Source organism: Chroicocephalus ridibundus, chromosome 6 (genome assembly GCF_963924245.1).
Source record: "Chroicocephalus ridibundus chromosome 6, bChrRid1.1, whole genome shotgun sequence".
In the NCBI taxonomy this organism is placed as follows: domain Eukaryota; kingdom Metazoa; phylum Chordata; class Aves; order Charadriiformes; family Laridae; genus Chroicocephalus; species Chroicocephalus ridibundus.
In genome coordinates, this window is record NC_086289.1 from 59,757,862 (window position 1) to 59,778,442 (window position 20,581).

A 20,581-nucleotide genomic window follows, 5' to 3' on the forward strand; every position below is an offset into this window, starting at 1 on the left:
CTCCTCACGAAGGGCTTCTCCAGCTGGGAGAAACCGCTGTGTTCACAGCTCCGCTCTGGTTTTTGGAATTGGGGTGTCCCTATGGCCCGCAGGCAGGGGCTGGTGTTCCACCATGGTCCCGAGACCCCGCGTGATTCTCATGCCAAATCCCCCCGCGGCGCCATGGGTCCCTGCTCCAGCTGGGAGAGGAGAGTGTGGATCCCACGGAAAAGCGATGTCCCAAGGCCTGGAAGGTGCTGGCGGACACGGGCCAGCAGCAGGGCCGGCACCCAGGAGAGACCCAGAAACTGGGGAGGTCTGGACCAACAGGGCTTGTTTTGCCTTTTTTTTTTCCTGAATAACATCATCTTTTGGACAGATGAGGAAGTCTCTGCTTTAAACAGCTCTGGAAAAGCCTTTTTCCTGCCCCCGGGTCCCCCATGCATGTGGGTCGCAGCAGGAGAACGCTCCAGAACGGAGCCGATGTTGCTGCTGGCTTCTGGAGGGTCTGCCAGCCATCACACGGGGACGGGGCAGCACCCAGACGCAGGGACCCCCCTCCCCCCAAAACTGCAGGATCCCAAAAAACCAGCCTCATCCCAAAGCGTGCCCATGGGCACTGCACCCAAAGGTGCCACCCCTCTGTCGCAGGGCCACCTCCCTGGTGGTGACCAGCACCTGATGTGGGCACGGTGGCCGAGAGCCGAGGGGTTATGGCAATAGCATCCACACCCTGCCCCAAAATTTCTCTTCCTCATCCCCAAACCACCTCACAGCAGGGCCACCAACGCTTGTCCTGGAGCAGGAGGCTGGGGACAGGCGGCCCCAGCTGCCCCAGTCTGGGAGCTGGGCTCCCTCCCCCACTGCCACCCCGACACGCATCATCTCCCCAGCAGCTGGCAGCCACATCCATGGCCGGTGCCTTCCCAAATCTGGCTCTTCTTCCGCCTTCCCTCCCTGCTTGGGACAGGTGCCAACGCTTAACCCCGTATCCTGTCAACCGAGGGGTGGTTTTAATTTCCTCCTCGGGTTTTTTTTTGCTTTCTGCCAGAGGGTGAACAAAGCCTGGGGGCTTTAACCATCCCCCCGCCACCGGCAGCATCTCCCCCAGAGCAAACCATCCCGGTTTTCCACACCCATCGCCGCGTGAGGCTTCGCTTTCCCCCGCGTGGTTTCGATTGCTCAGCTCTGCTACCACCGGCTTGAGATAAGGGTCGAGATAAGATGCCCAGCCTTGAACGTTGTCCCAGTGAGCAAGAGGATGCCCAACGGCCGGGAAGCGCCTTTCCCCTTTGCCCACGGCCGGCAAAAAAAACCCACGCAGGGAGCCTCCCGAAAACGCAGTGAGGGGCTCCCGCGCCTGCTGGGCTGGGGACGGGCAAGGCAGCAGCTGGGAAAATCAGCTGGGCTGAGGGTATCGGCGTTTCTCCCGAAAATGGGGAGCACCAGATTTTAGCCTCTGGGGACAGGAAGAAGGGATTAGCCTGATAAACACCCCTCATGCACTCGGTGCCTGCGCTGGTGGCGTCATCGCTTTTCTGGACTAAACAAACCCTCTCCATCAGAATTCCCCGGCAGCCACCTTTGTCGCAGCCCCAGCTGTCCTCATTTCTGGCACGGCCAGTTTTCGAACATCCTTTGTAGCCCCGGGGGGCTGCACTGGGGCGAGGGGAGTCGCAGCCTGTGGGCAGCCCTCCCTTGAGCGAGGGACGCATTTTTGGGGGGCGACGTCGTTTTGGGGGTGGAGGCCGGTGGGTATTTGCTTTCTCTCAGCCTCCTGCCCCCACCCAAGGGGCAGGTCCCTGGAAATGTTGAATGGCAGAGGAAAGGGCTGTGCTGGTGAGTCCTCGTAGGGCGTACGGGTGCCCGGGACCCACGGCTGCCCTCTTCCCTTTCCTCTCACCTCCCAGGTCAGCGTGCCTGACCCAGCCAGAGGAAACGGGAGGAGAAAGCTGGCCGCTGGCCACAGTCAACAGGGCGACGTGGCAGTGGGGATGAAGGGAGGCTGCCGGGCAGCAGGATGCCACCAGTCCCACCACACCTCCCACCCGGCCTGGCCGCTCCCGAGCCATCCCGTGTAAGATGCTCCAACCGCTGCTCATCAGCCCCATGGGACGGCAGCAGAGATGGGGGCTGCCATCGCAAATTCCAGCGAGGAATCATCGCACCACCTGCCCTTCCCAGCCAGAGGCAGGCCACCACAGCCTTCAGCCATTTGAGATGTCCCCGGGAACATCACAAATCCCTGTCTCCAGAGTAATTTTCTCCTGGCACCAGTCACTTCTCCCTTCCTATTTCCACAGAAAAGTTTAGATATAGATAAGTACTTTAAAATAACAAGCTTTTCGGAAAAAAAATCCCCAAGCATGCCTGTATTGCACTCGCAGAGGAGTTTCCATGGAAAAGAAACCACAGTTTGGGAACACTGCCAGCCCCTGCCTGGACTCGGGGAGGAGGCGATGCTCTGTGCCAGGGACCTTCCGTGGGGCTGAAGCCACCAGGAACAAGCCACCCGCTTGGGCCAGACTGCTCCCACGTAACCTGAAGCTCCCGTGCACAGCCCTGAAACTTCAATATCTGGTCTGGGATGGGCGACCCGGCTCTAGCTGCAGCAAGCCCAGGCTGCGGAGGGACAAGAGGTGCGGATGAGGCTGCCAGGGCACGATGCTTTCGGGAAAAGCAGATCTGAAGCCCGTTTTCACTCCCATTATCTACCCGCCATGGAGTCCTCACGCCACCTACGCCTCCACCACTCCTGGGGTGGGAGGCACTGAGCCACGGGGCGGTAACACCACGCTGATGGAGGTGATGGCATCTTAAATGGAGCCTTTGGCAAGGCCCTGGAGGAACACACACAGCTCCTTGGAGGTGATCAAAACCACTCAGAGAGAAATCAGGATCCCATTTCAGCCAGGCAAGGACCGCGGGCTTGTTTAAACATCCCCCTTCTCAAAACAGCAAGAAATATAGTCAAGGACAAGGGTTTTGCCTCTATCTAGACCCTCAACAATCCTTGACTTGTGCAAGAGTTTAGGGTGAAAGGGGACCAAGAAATGAGGTATTTGGTTTTTTTCCCATTTGATCCAATTTGGGAACAAGGGTATCGTGTAGAAGGGGCTGGAAATGAAGACTCTGTGTGACAGGATTCCCAGCTCAGGGGTGGGCACCTTCGGGACCCTTGCTTGGTCCCAAACCAAGAAGCAGCAGCGATGTGAACACCTAGGCCTCCTAAGAAGCATTTATATGAGATACAGGAGGCCATGCGCGGTACAACTCACTCGCATCAGTGATGTGTTGCTGGAAACAGGGGACACAGGATGTCGCAGCCACCCAAGAACTTCCATGTCCCCCTGGAGGACAAACACCTCCCCACGGCCCTAGAAGCAGCACACCTTTCCTCGGGTAAGCGTACCAAAACCCATGGAAACGTTTGAACCAGACCCCGGCACACACTAGCACGCGCTCCTGCCTGTGGAGGAAGCATGAAAACCCTGGGAGCTTTGCCTGAAGGTGGGAAAGGTGGAGGGGCCCAGCTCCGCACACGCCCGCAGCAGCGGGGAGAGGAAGACGGAAGGAAGCAGGGCTGCGTGGTACGATTTGGGGCTTGCTTTTCTGTTTTAATTCTCACCCTGGTGAAAGCCGGGGCTTTGCAGCTATTGTAGCTGTTCTACTGGCTTCTCAGAGGAGTCCAGAGCCACAATGAAAAGGGAAAAAAAAACAACCCAAACCACAGGAAGGAAAAGAATTAGCGGGGAAAGGAAAAAGCAGCAGCAGGAATAAATACTCATGCCTGAAATAAATGCAGTGCCTGCTGCCAAGCGTGCAGGTAGGGAAAGGTTACACCACCTTCTCCCGAGGAGAAGTCGAGACTTTGGTGTGAAGTCCCAGCTTTTTGGTTTTATTGCTACAGGCGAGCGCCGGCAGCGTGGTTTGTGCGCCAGGGGAACAGGAAGGCAGAAAGGCAACCATCAAACAGACCCTCGAGGGGCTGAGGGAACAGAAACCAGCCCCACGCACAGGGATAGCGGAAGGAGTTTCTTTGAAATCTGAGGTTTCTTCGAAATCTAAGCTAAGGGGGGGAAGTGGGGGCAGAGCTTCCTACAAACACCTGGAAAGAGCTGGTCATCGAGTGGGCAGAGGCTCGGGCAGCAGCCTCACCCGGGATTAACGGCTTACACTTATGGATTTCGAGGAGGATGAGCACTGAGACCAAGAGGTTGGCATCCTGGGTTTGTCTCGCCCCCCTCTCTCAGCTGTTCCCGAAGCCCCTGCGCCTTTGCTCTGCCAAAGCAAATGTACAAAGGATCCAACAGGAAACCTTCCCGGTGCTGCTGCTTCCGCTGCGTCAGCTCACACTGGATCCAAAGGGTTGGGTGGGACATGGCCAGACCCAGGGCAGCAGCACATAAGGGCTGGCCCAGAGCTGCCCTCCACCTCTCCGGGCTCAGATCTGAGCTACTTAAAATAAAACAAACAAACAAAAAAAACCAACTACCTTGAGGCTCCTGCTGCTGCTGCTCCCCAGCAAATATTTCCAGGTAGAGAAACCAGATGCCATCTGTTTCCCAGGCAGGGGACGAGCTGTGAGGATCCCACTTTATAGCCCCTAAGAGCCCAGAGGGAAGGAGCAGAATGTCCTACACGAACAACTGCCTCATTTCCCTTGTTGCCTACACCCCTGTCGCAGTGAAGCACGAGCCTGACACAGACACCTCTGAGAAACTCTTTAGCTGCTGCTCCTGAAGGACACGTGGAGATGAGAGTCCCTGACAGGGATGCTTAAAGCAGCAGGGTCTTCATGACAGAGCAGAGGCCCTCGGTTCAGCTGGAGCAGCTACAGAACTTCTGCCGGTATTAGCAGCCGTGGTTTCACCCTTTCCAGAAGCTCACAGCTCGGATCACCGAAGGGACGGTTCCTTGTTCGTCCGACGACTTGCAGCCGTCCCAGGGTGAGGGCTGCTGAAATACAGAACCAGGGAGTTTTTTGCCATTCCAACTCAAACACCTTTATTTCTGTGCTGTTAGCGTCACCCGTCCTCACAGAGGACAGAGCGCAGGAGGTAAAGTGAACTTTTCCAGACAAGCTGTTGGTTACATTTGGGGACAACGAGGAAGAACCAAGGCCACAAGGAGCCATTCCCGTGATTTTCTAAAAAAATCCCACCGTGGAAGTCTGAGGAGTCTTTGCTAAGCTGTCGTGACTTCAAATTTAAAAATCAAACTTTAATTTTTGGGACACGAGGACTAGTTGGTAGTTAAGAGAGTCCACAGGAGCTTGAAGAGACTCTTTTCCACCGCTTTCCCAACCATCTGTGGGGCCTAACACAGCCCGCAAAGGCTCTCCTGCCAGTCCACTCCCAACAGCACCCAAACTCCTGCCCCAGGAACACAGACTCGGAAGCAACACCACACTCTGGACTCAGAGGAGAAGGGCGGGAAGGACTGGGATTAAAAAAAAAACCGACAACAAAACAACAGAAACTCGGAAGAGACTGACACAAAGGACATAAAAAGCAGGAGAAGCTGTGAAAATATGTTGAGATGGTGAAGAAAAGTCACATCAAAATGTATTTAAAAACCAGAAATTCCAATCTGTGTGGAATTTAAAACTCCTTTCCCCAATTTTTTTTTTTTTTTTCTGCTCAAGGAGTCTCTTTGTTGTTCCAGGACGTGGAACGTGATAGGCAGCACCAGGTATGTCCTGAAAAGGGTAGTATTTCCCCCAGCTCATCTGAGCACTTCCACAATTTACAAAGGAAAAAAAAATAATTATATATACCTCAACAATTGCCCCACCCTCCCTCTTTGCCATTCTACAGTGGGCAGGAGAAAAGACTGCAAACAAATCGGACTTTGCATTTTCCGTTAAGTCCGATTTTTCCGCACATCAATATCCCTGCAAGCCATTGTACACCTTCTGCACCGATCCTTGTTTTAACAGCTGTTTGAGACCTGCAAGAGAAAGGGAAGCGTCACTGTGGGGCACAAACAGGAGGAGGACTCCGCGTTTTGATGTTCCCGCTGCATTTACACGTCTGGCTCGTAGGCCCCGTGGCACCAGCCTTTCAACGCTGAGCCCACGTATCTGAATAATATACGTGCTATAATCATAGGGTTGGAAGGGACCTCTGGAGATCATCTCCTCCAACACCCTGCCAGAGCAGGGTCACCCAGAGCAGGTTGCACAGGAACGCGTCCAGGCGGGTTTGGAATGTCTCCAGAGACGGAGACTCCACCACCTCTCTGGGCAGCCTGTGCCAGGGCTCTGCCACCCTCACAGCAAAGAAGTTCCTCCTCACGTTTAGGTGGAACTTCCTATGGTCAAGTTTGTGCCCGTTATCCCTTGTCCTGTCACTGGGCACCACTGAAAAGAGCCTGGCCCCATCCTCCTGACACCCACCCTTTAAGTATTTATAAGCATTGATAAGATCCCCCCTCAGTCGTCTTTTTTCCAGACTGAAGAGACCCAAATCCCTCAGCCTTTCTTCTTAAGAAGGAAGTATTATACTGGTATAAATTATAGCAAATACTGGTACTCTAAGAGCATCATTAAAAAAAAAAAAAAAAAAAAGAGAGAGAGAGAGAGAAGGAAAAATCCCCCCAAACCCAGTGCTGCAACAGCTTTACTCCTACCCCTTCAGCATTCCCACAAGGAGAAGCAGAACCAAGGTTAGTGATGCCACAGCAGTGCTTTCAGGCACTCTCAGGAATGCACAAGGCCAGGGGATCCAGGGAGAAGATCCCTCCTCTGCTACAAACTCAAAGCCCAAAGCACCACCTTGAGACCCTCACAGGGATAAAGCTGTCTCCCAGAGCTGCTTTGCTATGGAAGTGCAGAACAATTTTATCATCTTAAGTAAAGCTGCATCAACAAACAGCTTTCTGAGTATTTTCAGAGTCTATCTCATTTCGCTCATCTCCCCAGGCTCCCTCTACAGGCCAAGACAAATCTGCTAGAAGATCGGGAAGGCTGCGTTTGAGTCCTTCTGGTCGTGCCAGCTACAGAAACCCACAGGAGTAATTAGAAAGCAGAGGTTTTCACACCGGTAAGCGGTGCCTGGGGACACTACTGTCCATTAGAAGTAGACCCTGAAGGCAAGTAAGAGAAGCAAACTTGTTATCGCGGTCTTAAATATCCTACCGAAGGTCAGAAAATCTTGAGGCTTTTTGAAACGCACTGTTTCGAAAAGGAGTCTTAGGTGACTTTACAAATACCATTCATAAAAAAAATTCAAAGAATGACTGCTCTGAGGTCCTGGTGGTATCAAATTCTTGCCAGAGCAGAGCAAGAGAAGAGTGAGTCAGCCCTTAAAACCGTAATGGCTCATCTACTGGGGTCAGCACATTCAGGGAAAGACCGGCAGGTCTTCGCTCTACTTAAAGGGCAAGTCCGAACAAAGCAGAGGAAGCAGGCTGGCAAGAATGGACGTGTCACACTGTTTTTCCAGAGATAATCGGAGGGGACTCCCTTTTTAAAGTCAGCCTGGTGACACACCGCCAGGACTCCCAGTGCCCTGGCCATGGCAGCATCTCTGCTCTGACCAGCACCAGAAACCATTGAGCCTGAGCAGGGGCTGTCAGGACCCAAAACAGAGACCCAAGCCACAGGCAGCTTTCAAATAATAAAAAAGTTAAGCCAAACTGCTATAATTCTGCTGTTGGATGTCCCCAGGACAGCATCAGTCTTGCAACAAAGCATGAAGGCAGCTGCCTCTCACCAAAACATGACAGAAGATGGGATCGTGGTCCTGCCTGGCAGCAGCTTGCTCTGCTGCTCCACCGAAGCCAGAGTCACGGTGAAGGGGGGGCCGGACGCTTTCCGTGTTTGTACAAAAGGTCAGATTAGGCTGCCTAGAAAATCCTGCAGTATCCGTTAGCTTCAAGTGAGGTACATAGGCAGGGAGAGGGAGGATCAGTAATTAAATCAGCCAATTTACTTGTACAGAAAAAAAAAACCAAACCCCAAGTCCTTCTTCAGGACTAATCCAGCTAAAAGAGAGTATGTCTCCCTACAAACCTCGTCCCAGTTGCCTACCCTTCAATCACTCTGCCTACAAATACTCCTGTCCTTTAAGACAGGTGATTTGATGCGCAAGGGTCACTGTAGCTGTGTTAAAATACTGGAAAACTGTCCTGGAAGAAATAATTGGAAGCAAGACAGCTCTCTGCCAGGCAAGAACTATCCATGCCTCTTGTTGGCTGCCCAGAGAATCCTGAACTTTTTCTACATTCAGAAACACCCTCAACAGCAGGGCAAAGCCAGCCCCGCTACAGGAGCTGCTGATCATTGAGGATGGCTCGTTCTACAGGGGAGTACGAGACAAGTTCACTTCCCCTCCAGAGCCAAAGGAGGCTCAAAGGCAGCTTCCTGGCTGACGGGTAAGAGGATGTGCCTCCTGGATGTGTAGTTCTTCAAAAGGAAGGACATTGCTGGAGAAAGGTGTGCTCCAGTAACCCTGAAAAAAGCAGGATTAGCACCATTCCCATACCTCGTTTCCTGCTAGCTAGTACCAGGCAGCTGCCTGCTGGCCTGAAGGATACCCTCATTAGCACACAGGATATTTCAACACGTATCTGATGTTCAATCAGGAATTCCAGCCAGGAATCCTGACACTTGGTGCTGCTGCATCTCAGGCTTTTTTTTTTTTTTTTTATTTTTTTTTTAATAGAGCTGACTTCGATATTTTTCTGACACCGCCAACAGGTGACAGGTTACAACAAAACCTGGGCGCTTTGCTGCCTGCCGTTGCTCTCTGAGCACTCCAGAGTTGAAGCATGGGATCCAAAGCTCCAAAAAAACCAAACAAAAAGAGACAATAAACAAGTGTCAGCAGAGATGTATGAAAGATATGTCAAAGAGAAAGTCACCTCTTATCAACGGGCAATAAATTCCCTGATGTCACGCTGGCAGGAAAGCAAGCATGTTATTTCTCTGACTCTAAAGCTTACACTGACCAGAGTGGTGCTCTTGGAGTCAGAGTACCTTCTGACTACCCCAGGAGCTGTACATATGGTTATGAGATAAGAAATTAGGACCGCCGCCAACAATAAGAAAAAAAAGGGATGTTTTGAATTCTGAAGCCTACAGTCTTCCTTTGAATGTGTACACTGAACTGCTGCCACACAAGATGAATAGACCTATTCCCTCAAAAACCTCATTAAATCACTGGATGTTTGGAGATGTTTGCACACAGAAATGCATCTGACCGTCCACCCAGTCACCTTCCCCTGGGAAGCATGGAACTGCTTTAGGAGGGAGTGAAACATCCAAAGGCCTCGTGCCTGAACACACTCGTGCCAGTACCATCACCTCTCTGTTCCCGGGATATCCATAAAGATGTGTGAGCTATTTTAACAAACACACAGGCTTCTACCACTGCTCTTTGGACAGTCCCTTCACAAACTGCCAAGAGCAACAGCTGGAAAAGCCTCACGTCTGTTCGAGAGGTGTCGCCTTATGAAGCTTCAAGAGCGGCAGCAGAGCCTGGAATGAGACTTACCACTGATGTAGACACTGTGCTCCACAGCCCTCACTGGGCTCACAATGTACTTGCAATAAACAGGAAAGCAAAGGGGTCAAAACACAACCCAGGTTCACCCAAAGCACAGCCCTTGCAGCCCAAACAGCTGCAGGAAGAGGCACAGAAGATCAGTCAGCCCTGGAGCTGCAGCCAGCAGCTGGGCTCCAAGTGGTAGCCAGCACAGCGTCATCAACGCAGCAGTAAGTGCTGCAGGGCTGGGAAAAGCCCACCCAGGGCTTGGCTTCCCTCTACAAGCTTGAGGAGTCCAGGAAAGCTGTGCGTTTGCCCCATTCTACCAGGAGAGCTGCCAGAATGCACCAAAAGGGCCCCTTCAGAAGAAGGAAGTATGATAGCCCGACAAGCAGGAAGAAGTTCTGGGGATGGGAATTTTCTAAAGAGCTCCACTGGTACGTGCCAGGAACTTCTTTGCCCTGTAACAGAGGACCCTTGACGCCTGCGCTGATGCCTTGCGCAGAGCAGCAGAACCTACCCCAGAGGCTGCTGAAGCAAAGAGGAATTTCCAGTTAGAAGCATAGTATTTGCTCTGCTGTCAATTTTAGGATTTCTACATGGTTTATCAAGCTTCCATTTAAGCACTGAAGCTGAAAAGCAGAGCTCTCCTACCAGACGTCTGCATTGCACCCTTCTTCCCTATACAGTCACAAAGCACTTGGGGTGGAAGGAGATGTAGAGACCTGATGCTTCATGAGACTCTTTACCCCTTGACAGTAGGGGCATTTTCATAAGTCTTGCCTCCAAGAAAGAGGAAACAGGGGCTGGAAAACGGCTTGTGATTCCATTCCAGCGAAGGCAAAGCAGACAGAGGCTAAGCCCGGTAAGTCTTTCAGCTCAGACAGATGGCCAGCTACGAAACAAAGCACCCGCAAACTTGCCAAGTGCTACATCCCAGCAGTGGCACATCCCAACCTAATCTGGTTCCCTACAGCTGCAGCAGCCAACCTTGCTTGCTTCACAGGGAAATGGAAGTTAATCACAGGGCATCGGCCAACTGTGTTATGTTGTACACAACATAGGGGCACAGGGAAAAGAGACCCCCTCCTGACCGCTACAGGCCACTGGTGTGGTTGGGCCAAGTTCTTATCAGCTTTGGTGAGAGGTCTGTGCAGCCTCTGCCATGACAAGAGCTTTAAAACACGCACCTTCCCGCTGTTCGTTTGTCAGTTGCTCTTTGGGGAACTCCACATCAAATGTTATTATTAGTGAGCCTTTGATATTATTGTTATCAAAATTTGGAAGACCTTCTCCTTTCTTCCACAGTTTGGCCCCGGGTTTCGTAATTTTATCCCGAGCAACATGAACCTAGAGACAAGATAAATTTCAGAGTGTTATTAGTGTTCTCTGTATATGCACCAATACCCTTTCCGACCCACTGAAAAGCTTCCAACTGATATTGATTCCTTGCTAAAGTCAGTGATATTCAAGGGGTCCAAGCAGCACTACTGCCAGGACACACACCAGAACCACCACCACCCAAGACAGCACACGCAGTAACTGCTGTGACAGCCTGGAACCCAGACCCACACTGTGCACGCCTTGTACAGACCCTGTTTTGGCCACAGGAATTAATCTGGAAGCCTCCAGCAGAGGGGGTGCCGTATACAACCAGCAGCTGCACAGAGTCTGAGCAAGCTAACCCTCAGCACAGGAGACTTACAGTTAAATTTTGTTTACACGCAGCAAGAAAGCAAACTGTTGCCTCACCTTGTGCCCATCCAAGTGAGCGATATCCATTTCAAAGCCTGTAAGTGCCTCGACCAGCGAGATTGTCACATTTGTATACAAGTCATCTCCTCTTCTTTCAAAGACTGGGTGCCTGCAGAAATAAGAGACATGGGAACTTTTCTCCTTCCCCACAGCAGAAATAGGTTCCTTAGCTTCTTCCTCTTTGTTTTCGAGTTTGGAGAAGTCACAAATCAGAGAGGAAGTGAAGAATGAATGAAATTTAGCTTCGTTTTCCTGTGCGAGATATGTACTGCTAATAACCTTTCTATTTCTAGGGCAATGAATGGTGAGGCGTGTCAAGAAGTTGTGACTCATGCAACGATTTTCTTAGTAGTGCATTTCCTTACAATAGGGAGATAGTATGCGTATGGAAAAAAGGAGATATTTCATGTGATTCACACAGGAGCTACTAAAGCATGCCAGAATTCAAGCCAAACAAAATAAAAGCGGAATTATCACAGCATCTTAACAGTGGTGAATCCAGTTACTCTAGCATCATCATGGTTGAACATCCTACACAGCCCGATCCCTGGCTGCACCAACTCTGCTGAAGGGTAAGCTACACGCTAGCCGAGCTGGCAACACTGGCCAGGAAGCTGCCTGCAAGCTTTTTTTAGATGAACCAGAAAGAGCGGTCTAACTAGGCCAGTTACTTACTTAAGAACTTTTATTCGGAAGCGCAAATCACCTGGCTCCCCATCCACGTGGGGTTCACCTGTGAAAAAGACAGAGAAGCTCTGTTTAAAAGAGCTAGTTAACAACTGAAGAAACAAGCAGCATATTAAACAATAGAGATTCGCAGCTCACATGTTAAAGGAAAAAAAAACCTAAACAACTAGTTGATCTTTACATGTCTAAAAACCCTGCTTAAACATATCATAGAATCACAGAATGGTTTGGGTTAGAAGGGACCTTAAATATAATCTAGTTCCAACCCCCTGCCCTGGGCAGGGACACCTCCCATCAGCCCAGGCTGCTCCCAGCCCCGTCCAACCTGGCCTTGAACCCCTCCAGGGATGGGGCAGCCACAGCTTCTCTGGGCAACCTGGGCCAGGGGCTCACCACCCTCACAGCAAAGAATTGCTTCCTCAGATCTCATCTAAATCTCCCCTCTTCCAGTTTGAAACCGTTACCCCTCACCCTATCACTACACTCCCTGATAAAGAGTCCCTCTCCCCAGCTTTCCTGTGGGCCCTCTTTAGGTACCGGAAGGCTGCTATACAGTCTCCTCGGAGCCTTCTATTCTCCAGTCTGAACAACCCCAAAGAACAACTGCACTGGCTGGGAACATCTGTTATTAAAGAGCTTAGGACTTTCTGATTGTTGCCTCAATGAGTTCCTACCTCTCCGCTGTTCTGAAAGACTTGCCTGCATGCTAATAAGGTATCTCCTTGGGCAGAGGGGATTCCCTCACGTACTCAAGCCTGGAACAGATGCTCCTACTCAAAAGTTATCTGAAATATCAGATTTAGAGCTGTTTTTTGTGCATGCCCCCAGTACCAGCAAAGGGAGCAGGAACTCGAGAGCGTTATCCAGACTTAGCAAAGAGCAGGCTCCTGGATTTTAGCAGCATGCAGGGGACACAACACTTAAAACCACACATGCTGAGCAGTTACCAAAGCAGGGCCTGGACACTTTCACCATGAGGAAGACCAGTCTTGCATCATGGAAAAGGAGCGAGTCAACCAAAGCTGAGCAGCAGGGAATATACGTACCTTCACCAATGAAGGGATACTCCATACCATCCCTCACGCCTGGCTCTATCTCCACTTCTAGCGTTCGCTCCTCGTTCACAAGCCTGCAAAGGGGAAAAGCAAGCAAGCGCTAAGTTTTCAACAGTAGGTGGTAGCACCTACTTCTATTAATGGGGTAACGAGAAGACCCCCACAAGTTTACACATACTCTCTCCTTGCTCACATCTAAAACTGGAGGACGAGTGCTGCCACTCATCTAGTAGAGAAGGCAAAGTTAAGCTCCCAAAATTCACAGTCAGCATCTGGATGTGCAACTACACCACAGTATTCTATGTCCAACTCTTCCCAGCTGGAAACCATGGGCTTCCCTGACTTTGGTTATTCAGATTTAGCTGTGGAAGTTCCATTTGGAATGAGTATGACCGATTATTCAAGGAATAAGAGGCTGAAAGAGCAAACTGGGGAGCCCTACATCTAATAGAGCTGTTCATCTCTAGTGCAAGAATAAAGACTGGCTCCTTGAAGTGAGAAACCTGTGTTAAATTTTTCCAAATTCCCCAGGTCTTGCTGGTAGTACAGGCCCTTTTCTCCATCTAGTGGCAGGTTTTGAATAAACATCCATAATAGCAGCAAAGAGCTTAAAACTCACTTGACGTTGGGACATTCATCACAAACAACCTCTTGAGTCATCTGGAAACGTCCAGGCCCCAACTGGGTGGTCCTCATCTCCTGCCGGCAATTGCATTTCCGTTTGCCAGGTGCCTGTCTTGCCACCGGCTTGTTCCTGACAACCTGCATGAGAGAGGAAGAGGGTGACACCAGCACACAGGCCAGCACTCCTGGGTCTCCACGAGGGTCTGGATTTCTCAAACAGCCTGAACATAGTTTGGGTTTTTCTTTTTAATGCACTCTCTGCTGCCTCCACAGTAGCTCCACATGGTCTTGGCAAAAGACGCCTGATAAGTTTTCACCTTACACCTCTTGCTGACCAAACATTAAACATCAAAATATCAGAAAAAAAACCGTCTGACACCACTATTACCCATTTTCTTTCTTTTTCTGGCACACCTTTCTAAATAGGAAAGGTAAACACCAGGATGAAACACCTGACACCTTTGGTTACAACAGCTTCCTCATTCCACACAACGGACAAAATTATTTGGAGTTCCCCATTTACCCAGACACTCACAACACAAACTCAATCACCGCAAAATTCTAACATGCAGAATACCAGGGACTGTCAGCACCAGAAATGTAGGTTGCTTAAAAAAAACCAAACAACAAAACAATAATAAAAAAAAAATTAAAAGGCCACCATACATTTGCCAAGTATGTAATCAGAAGTTTGCAGTGACATGTTTGGCTGTATAAAGAGGCTATGAAAAATCCTCAACACTGTTTTGCAAGAATTGCAAAATGAATTTGAGGCTTTTGAATGGGCCCTCAAATATCACTAAATTCTAGAGAGACCACTTACGCCTTTTCCATCTGGGCTACTGCAATAGAAAAGCTACAGCTAGTCACTGACAGCCAATATCCACAAGAAGCACCCCCTTATACAGAAATTGCCAGATAGCAAAGATGAATAAATGTATTGTTTCTTCAGTTAACTACAAGCAAATAGCATCACAACATCCCCCACTGTCAGTGCCAGACACTGAGCAAACGAGCGTCTGTTTCAGTTCTATTCTTTGGGAGAAGATATCATTCTGAGCAGCGATCATACCAGGGTTCTCAAACCTGAGAAGACCTGGAGAGACCGACAGGCAAGCAGTCAAACTTACTTCTACAAAGTTTCCTGAATACACCTCTTCCAGCGTAACCTCCAGGTCCACGATGATGTCACTTCCTCGGGGAATGTTCCTGTCTTGTTGGCGAGGGTTACCTCCAAACATGAATCCGAAGTCCCCAAAGAAGCTGGAGTAAAGCACATCAATCAGTTCAGGAAGGAATTCTGATCGAACGAGGCTTTGATGAAGAGAGCCACTCAAGGCAACACCAACGTGCAGCTTGGCAAATGCTTCTAGCCCCCTAGAGAGCAGCCTCCTCACAGTACAAGAGCACCATAGTAAATCCAGATACCTCTTTTTTGCTCCTCCAGGACACAAGCTACCGCCTTCAAACAAAGCGGTCACTTTGGAAGAGTCTTCTGTACTAAAGAAAACAAGTTTTGGAGCAGGAGTTGAATGCCAACACCTCAAAATCTGACCACTGCCTAAGGGAAGTCCTCTCCATACTGCGCTGCTGCTCAGCTACCATCACCACAAGGTGCAATCTCTGAGCAGTGCTTCATCTCTGGCACTGCAAGTCAGTGCCAGCAAGTTGGTTTTCAGTAGTTCGAGAACAAGAGGGATGAGGAAAAAAAATCAACTTCCTCGCAAGTCTGCATATTTTTCCTCAAAACAGACCAGCAGATGGTTTGAGTTCTCACCCAAAAGTATTACATGAGATGAGCAACTTCAGGAATAGTTTTAGTAAATATGTGCATAGCAAACCAAAGGGGGCTTAAACAAAGAGAAAATCAGGTTCTGCCTGAGCAATGTGCAGGTGCCTTCAGATTTTAATGATCCAAATTCTACAGTTGCTCTGAAATGCAGTGTAAGTCACTACAGCGTTACTTAGCAAAAGAAAAAGTGACCCCGAAAGCACACACGTGATCTGTGCCAACAGGTTAAATATCAATCACGTACCAGATAACACAAGAAAGTTCCTATGTGTTTAACGCAGCTGCAGCACCTTACAAACCACCCACACTTGGCCACGCAGCTTGCCAAGTGTGCAAGAGCTGCCCATGTGGGAAGACACCACTGGGTGCTACTCACTGCTCTTGAAGCGAGGACTGATACAAGACAGACAACCGAAAGCTGCACGTGGGATACCCACTCTAAATTTATTTCTTCAAATTCTCAATTGTCGCTTCAGATCAGTGCTTCCTGACTGGGTAAGAGACCTTAACATAGGATTTGCCCACGTCAGACACGTGCATGAACACCACTAAATTAGAGCTCCAACTACAGAATAGCCTCAAGTTGCAAAATCTCCTTACTGTGAGAAGATGTCTCCATGGGAGCTCTGGTGCCCATCCTTCAATCCCTCCTCACCGTACGCATCGTATTGCTTCCTCTTCTCCTCATCCGACAGCACCTGGCAAAGGGATGCGAGCAGACAAGACGTTCACCCCCATCTGAACCGGGTTATTTAAACACAGCTCTGAGAGGAAGCTCACCAGTACTCCTTACTGGGGGACAAGCAGCAGTGCTTTACATTACAAAAGCACCGGCTAGAACTTGCTGGCTGCACCGGACTAGAAAAGTTAAACATTTATCAGTTAACCTCATGAAAAGAAAAGCTTATTAAAACAGCAGAAGCAACATGGAAAATATAAACCATACTGAGTTTAACTTAAGGATTAAAAAAGAATCCGAAGGAATAACTGAAATCAGTTCCTACAAAGCAGGACCCACTGAAAAGTCACAGAGTACCACCCCTGTTTCCCAGTTTGGTCTTCAAGCACACAAAATGCCTATTTCTCCAGCTACTGTTTCGTAACAATTAGCTATGATGGCAACTTTGCCTAACAAGCTGAAACCTGCCAAATACGGTCACACCGCACCAGTTTGAACGCTGGCCCTCATTCCTAAAGGCAGCAAAAGTTAGAAGTAACTTTGGCGCTGAGGCAGAATAACACATCCCAACACACATGACTTTCAAAACTGCGAAGCTCCAATTTTAGTTCCTAAATATTGATCTTTGCTCTTTTGTCCCCCAGAGATCCGGAAGTTTCCAGTCACATTTAGTCTTCCCTCCCCTGTTGATCCTATTTGGGAAGGTTAAAATGGCCTCGTTAGCTTTCAGAAGGCTAGAGAGGAGTGGAAACAGGTGGAGAAGGAATTAAACAAGTGGAGAAGCTGGCTAAACCATGAAAACCGGCCTGAAATTGTAACCAATGATAAAGGCTAGCAACCAGGAAAAAAACCCAACAGTGATTTTACTAGCTTCACCTAGTAGGTAAGAGTTTAATTCTTCCTTTGTCACTCCAGATTTTGCATTAAACTACACATTTCCTAAAGCTGGGATAAACTTTCTGTTCTGTGATGCGCTGGAGTCAGAGCAGAATTCTTCTGGTAGAGCACCGCGCAGTACTGACGATACCACAAGCAATAAGAAAGGAATTAAGAACACAAAATATTTGCCTTTCCATTCACTTTCCTTCTTTTCTGCAGGCTGCTGGAAAACAACTCCCAGAAGACAATTTCAAGTACTGCGAAGAGAGTTCTTGTTTGTTAGGTTGCCCTGAAAGCAAAGCAACTGCTGTGGGTAAGCTTGGAAAAAAAAACCCATGGAAACTCCGCCCCCAAACCATCCAGAGACTAATGACTACCATTGAGGAGTCTCAGTTCCTCACACGGGATCGCTTTCCTTTCTAATTGAAACAACCCTGTTCAGACCACACAGCTGCAGGGTGGAAATCACTTAGGCTGTCAAAATGAAGGAGACCAAGTAGTTTAATTAACCTACTTTCCCCACAATATTTTTTTGGGAAGACTCTGCTATAGAGAGTCAACTAGCCAAACCCCGAGCAGCGGTGCTACTAACAAAGGCTCTTGCTTTCTGGCGAAAAGCATCCTGGTTTAGGTTACAAGGGAAACATAACTCTAGCTCCCTTTCGCCCTAAACAATCAAATCCACACACTGCACCCCGTAGCTAGTTTAGCAGAAGGATTTTCAAGCTGTACTGGCTAAACAAAGAGACAGAGACCTTGCAGGACATCAAAATGCTACTTCTTCCAAACCTATTTTAAAAACTGTGTCCATCAATACGGGATTTCAATATTCTGACGCATCTCTCTTCAGCAACAAGCACCTGAACGAAGACTTTGAAGGGAGGGTTTCCAAGTTTAATTTTCACCGGCACCCACTGAGAGCTCATTGCATTTATACTGTCTGTGTTAGCACTGGAACTTCACACTTGATGTTGAACAACTCGGATGCTGTTGTGCTTCAATACTACTCTGGTTAGGAGGAGGCAGACCCAGCCACTCCTCACAAAAGCTAATATTCAGCTACTTCTGCCACCACATCCCCTGCTGATTTGATTTTACAACCATTTTCTGCCCAACGTTTTTAATAGAAAAAGTACACTCAAGTGTTACTATGGTAAAGACTTAAATAAGCTGGGACTCGGGGAAGAAGTAGAGAAACGCTTCCCATGCATAAAGTACTGTAAAATGTCACAAGATCCCAACTCACACAAACAACAAACAGCTTCAGAGTAAACCTTCATTTTATATTTGCGTATCTAAAGAGCAGAGGAGCAGCAGGGATGGAAACGGGAGCCACAGCTGCAAGCTGGGCAGCACCACTGGACTGCAGTGGGAACCCAAACCCTTTCCTTCTGAAGCTTGACGACTCGGAAGACACAAACCTCCCACCCAAACAACCCACCGGTGCAGGCAAGCTCCTGGTGAAACCGCTACTACGAATTCTGGCTGGTCAACACCATCTTTCTTGGGGGCCCCCTGCTTCTCAGGGGATGGCAGGAGCAGATGGAAACCCACAGTGACAGAAGGGAGACAAAAAGGACAGAGAACGTGGAAGAAACACATCCTATCACCTTGCCTAAACTGTGTTAACATTTGCGTAGGTGACAGAGAAAGTAGGCTTTGACTTAAAACATTCGGCTAATAAAATAATCTGTACATGATTTATATAATGCACTCTGCTACTAGTGTCAGGTATCATTTGTATGCTACTATATTATCATGGAAACAACACAAATCCTCATGCACGTGTGACCCACCATTATTTTTCCCCACCTTAATGTCTTCTAAAAGACAAGCCAACCACCTTTTATCTCCTGTCAGCTCGAACTTCCTCACAGCCAGGCCCTGTACATACACATGCTTGTTCCTGTGCCAACACTTATAACTGATACAACCCTATTTCTTCGTCAAAGAACTATTAATAAACACCAGATAACGTGAACTTGCTGCCTTCACTTTCTCCTGGCTAAGTGAGCCAGGAAGATCTTTTATTATCCCCTGACAGAAGGAGCTCTCTAATCAACCCGGCATCCTTTCTACCTTTGGTTTTTATGCAGTAGAATGTCTGAAATTCAATATAGCAAAGGGGGAAGATGGATTGCACTGTGTCCTATAGAAGGAAGGGCCTTTACATTCCCTAGAAGGCATCCTTTCTTGTTCCCCTGAGTGTTACAAGATGATGCCTACAGGCCTGGAGAAGAGAAGGCTCCGGGGAGAACTTAGAGCCCCTTCCAGTCCCTAAAGGGGCTCCAGGAGAGCTGGGGAAGGACTCTGGATCAGGGAGGGGAGCCATGGGACAAGGGGGAACGGATTTAAACTGGAAGAGGGGAGATTGAGATGAGATCTGAAGAAGAAATTCTTTGCTGTGAGGGTGGTGGGACGCTGGCCCAGGTTGCCCAGAGAAGCTGTGGCTGCCCCATCCCTGGAGGGGTTCAAGGCCAGGTTGGACGGGGCTTGGAGCAGCCTGGTCTGGTGGGAGGTGTCCCTGCCCAGGGGATCTCTAAGATGATCTTTAAGGTCCCTTCCAACTCTAACCATTCCATGATTCTAAGCCTCACGAGACTACTTGTTGGCCAAATTCAGCTTCATGCTCCCAGCATGTTTTACCATGAGCTCTGTCCACTCTTCACAGTCTGTGACTGGCTGGGAGGACTAAGGGTTCTCCAAGCTCCCTACAACAGGGCACACACCTTCACCCCTCTCCTTCCCCAGCAGCTACACCAGACCTCATACACCCTGTCCTACACCTCGGGGTCAGCAGCGCCCACGGACAGGCTCGGGGCAGTGGAGGAACCCCCAGCCTCACCTCATAGGCAGCCCCCAAGTCCTGGAACTTCTCCTGCGCCTTGGGGTCGTCGGGATTCCTGTCGGGATGGAGCTGCAGCGCCAGTTTCCGGTAGGCCTTCTTGATGTCCTTGATGGAGGCGCCGCGGGACACCCCCAGGATCTTGTAGAAGTCCCTCCTGCCGGTGGGGGGGGCGGGTTGGGAAGAGGGAGAGAGAGAGGTGGGGGGAAGCCTCGTCAGCGCCGAGCCCGAGGTGGGGAGGCGGCAGGCCCGGCACTGAGGCGGCGAAGGGGGTGCAGGCCCGGTGTGTGTGGGAGGTAGGCCCGGTCCGGTGCGGGGGGGGGGTAGGCCCGGTCCGGTGTGTGTGGGGGTGCAGGCCCGGCCCCATTTGTGTGGGGGTGCAGGCCCTAACGGGGCACTTACCCGGCGGCGGCCTCCCCGCAGAGGCAGAGCAGCAGAAGGCAGAGGCGGCCGAGCCAGCCAGGGGCCATGGCGGGGGGGCGGCGGTCTCCGGGAGGGTCCGCAGCGCCGCAGCCGCCCGCCCCGGCCCGGCCACCATTAGATGGTGTAAGTGGAGGAGCCCGGCGATGGGAGCGCCGGCCAATAGGAGCGCGGCGCAGCCCCGCGCGCCGCCCGCCGACAGCCTATCGGCTGCGCACACTTCACCGCCGCCGGCCAATCGCCGGGCAGGGCGTCGGCTCGCAGCCCGCCGGCCCAATGGCGGCTCAGCGCGTCGTGCCGCGCCCTGCCCTATCGCCGCACGGGACGGAGAGCTCTCTCCAATCAGAGGGTGCAGCGTTTATTCCCGCCTCCGCC

General features: G+C 50.2%; 1 protein-coding gene across 1 annotated transcript; it reads right to left on the minus strand.

Annotated features, from left to right (window-relative positions):
- Positions 1-5,515: 5,515 nt before the first annotated feature.
- On the minus strand, positions 5,516-20,360 carry DNAJB11 (DnaJ heat shock protein family (Hsp40) member B11). Its single transcript, XM_063338970.1, has 10 exons — positions 20,189-20,360; positions 19,787-19,943; positions 15,984-16,081; positions 14,722-14,854; positions 13,587-13,729; positions 12,959-13,041; positions 11,901-11,958; positions 11,223-11,334; positions 10,661-10,820; positions 5,516-5,931 (listed from the first exon to the last, which is right to left on the minus strand). Exons 1-10 carry the CDS (start codon positions 20,254-20,256, stop codon positions 5,867-5,869), a joined length of 1,077 nt encoding a protein of 358 aa, XP_063195040.1. The 5' UTR covers positions 20,257-20,360; the 3' UTR covers positions 5,516-5,866.
- Positions 20,361-20,581: the final 221 nt, after the last annotated feature.

Coding starts and splice junctions, on each gene's coding strand:
- DNAJB11 (XM_063338970.1), bottom strand. CDS start 20,256: ATGGCCCCTGGCTGGCTCGGCCGCCTCTGCCTTCTGCTGCTCTGCCTC. Junction 14,855..15,983: donor CATGGAGACATCTTCTCACA/GTAAGGAGATTT, acceptor GCTTTACTCCAG/CTTCTTTGGGGACTTCGGAT. Junction 13,042..13,586: donor GATGAATGTCCCAACGTCAA/GTGAGTTTTAAG, acceptor TCCCCTTTGCAG/GCTTGTGAACGAGGAGCGAA.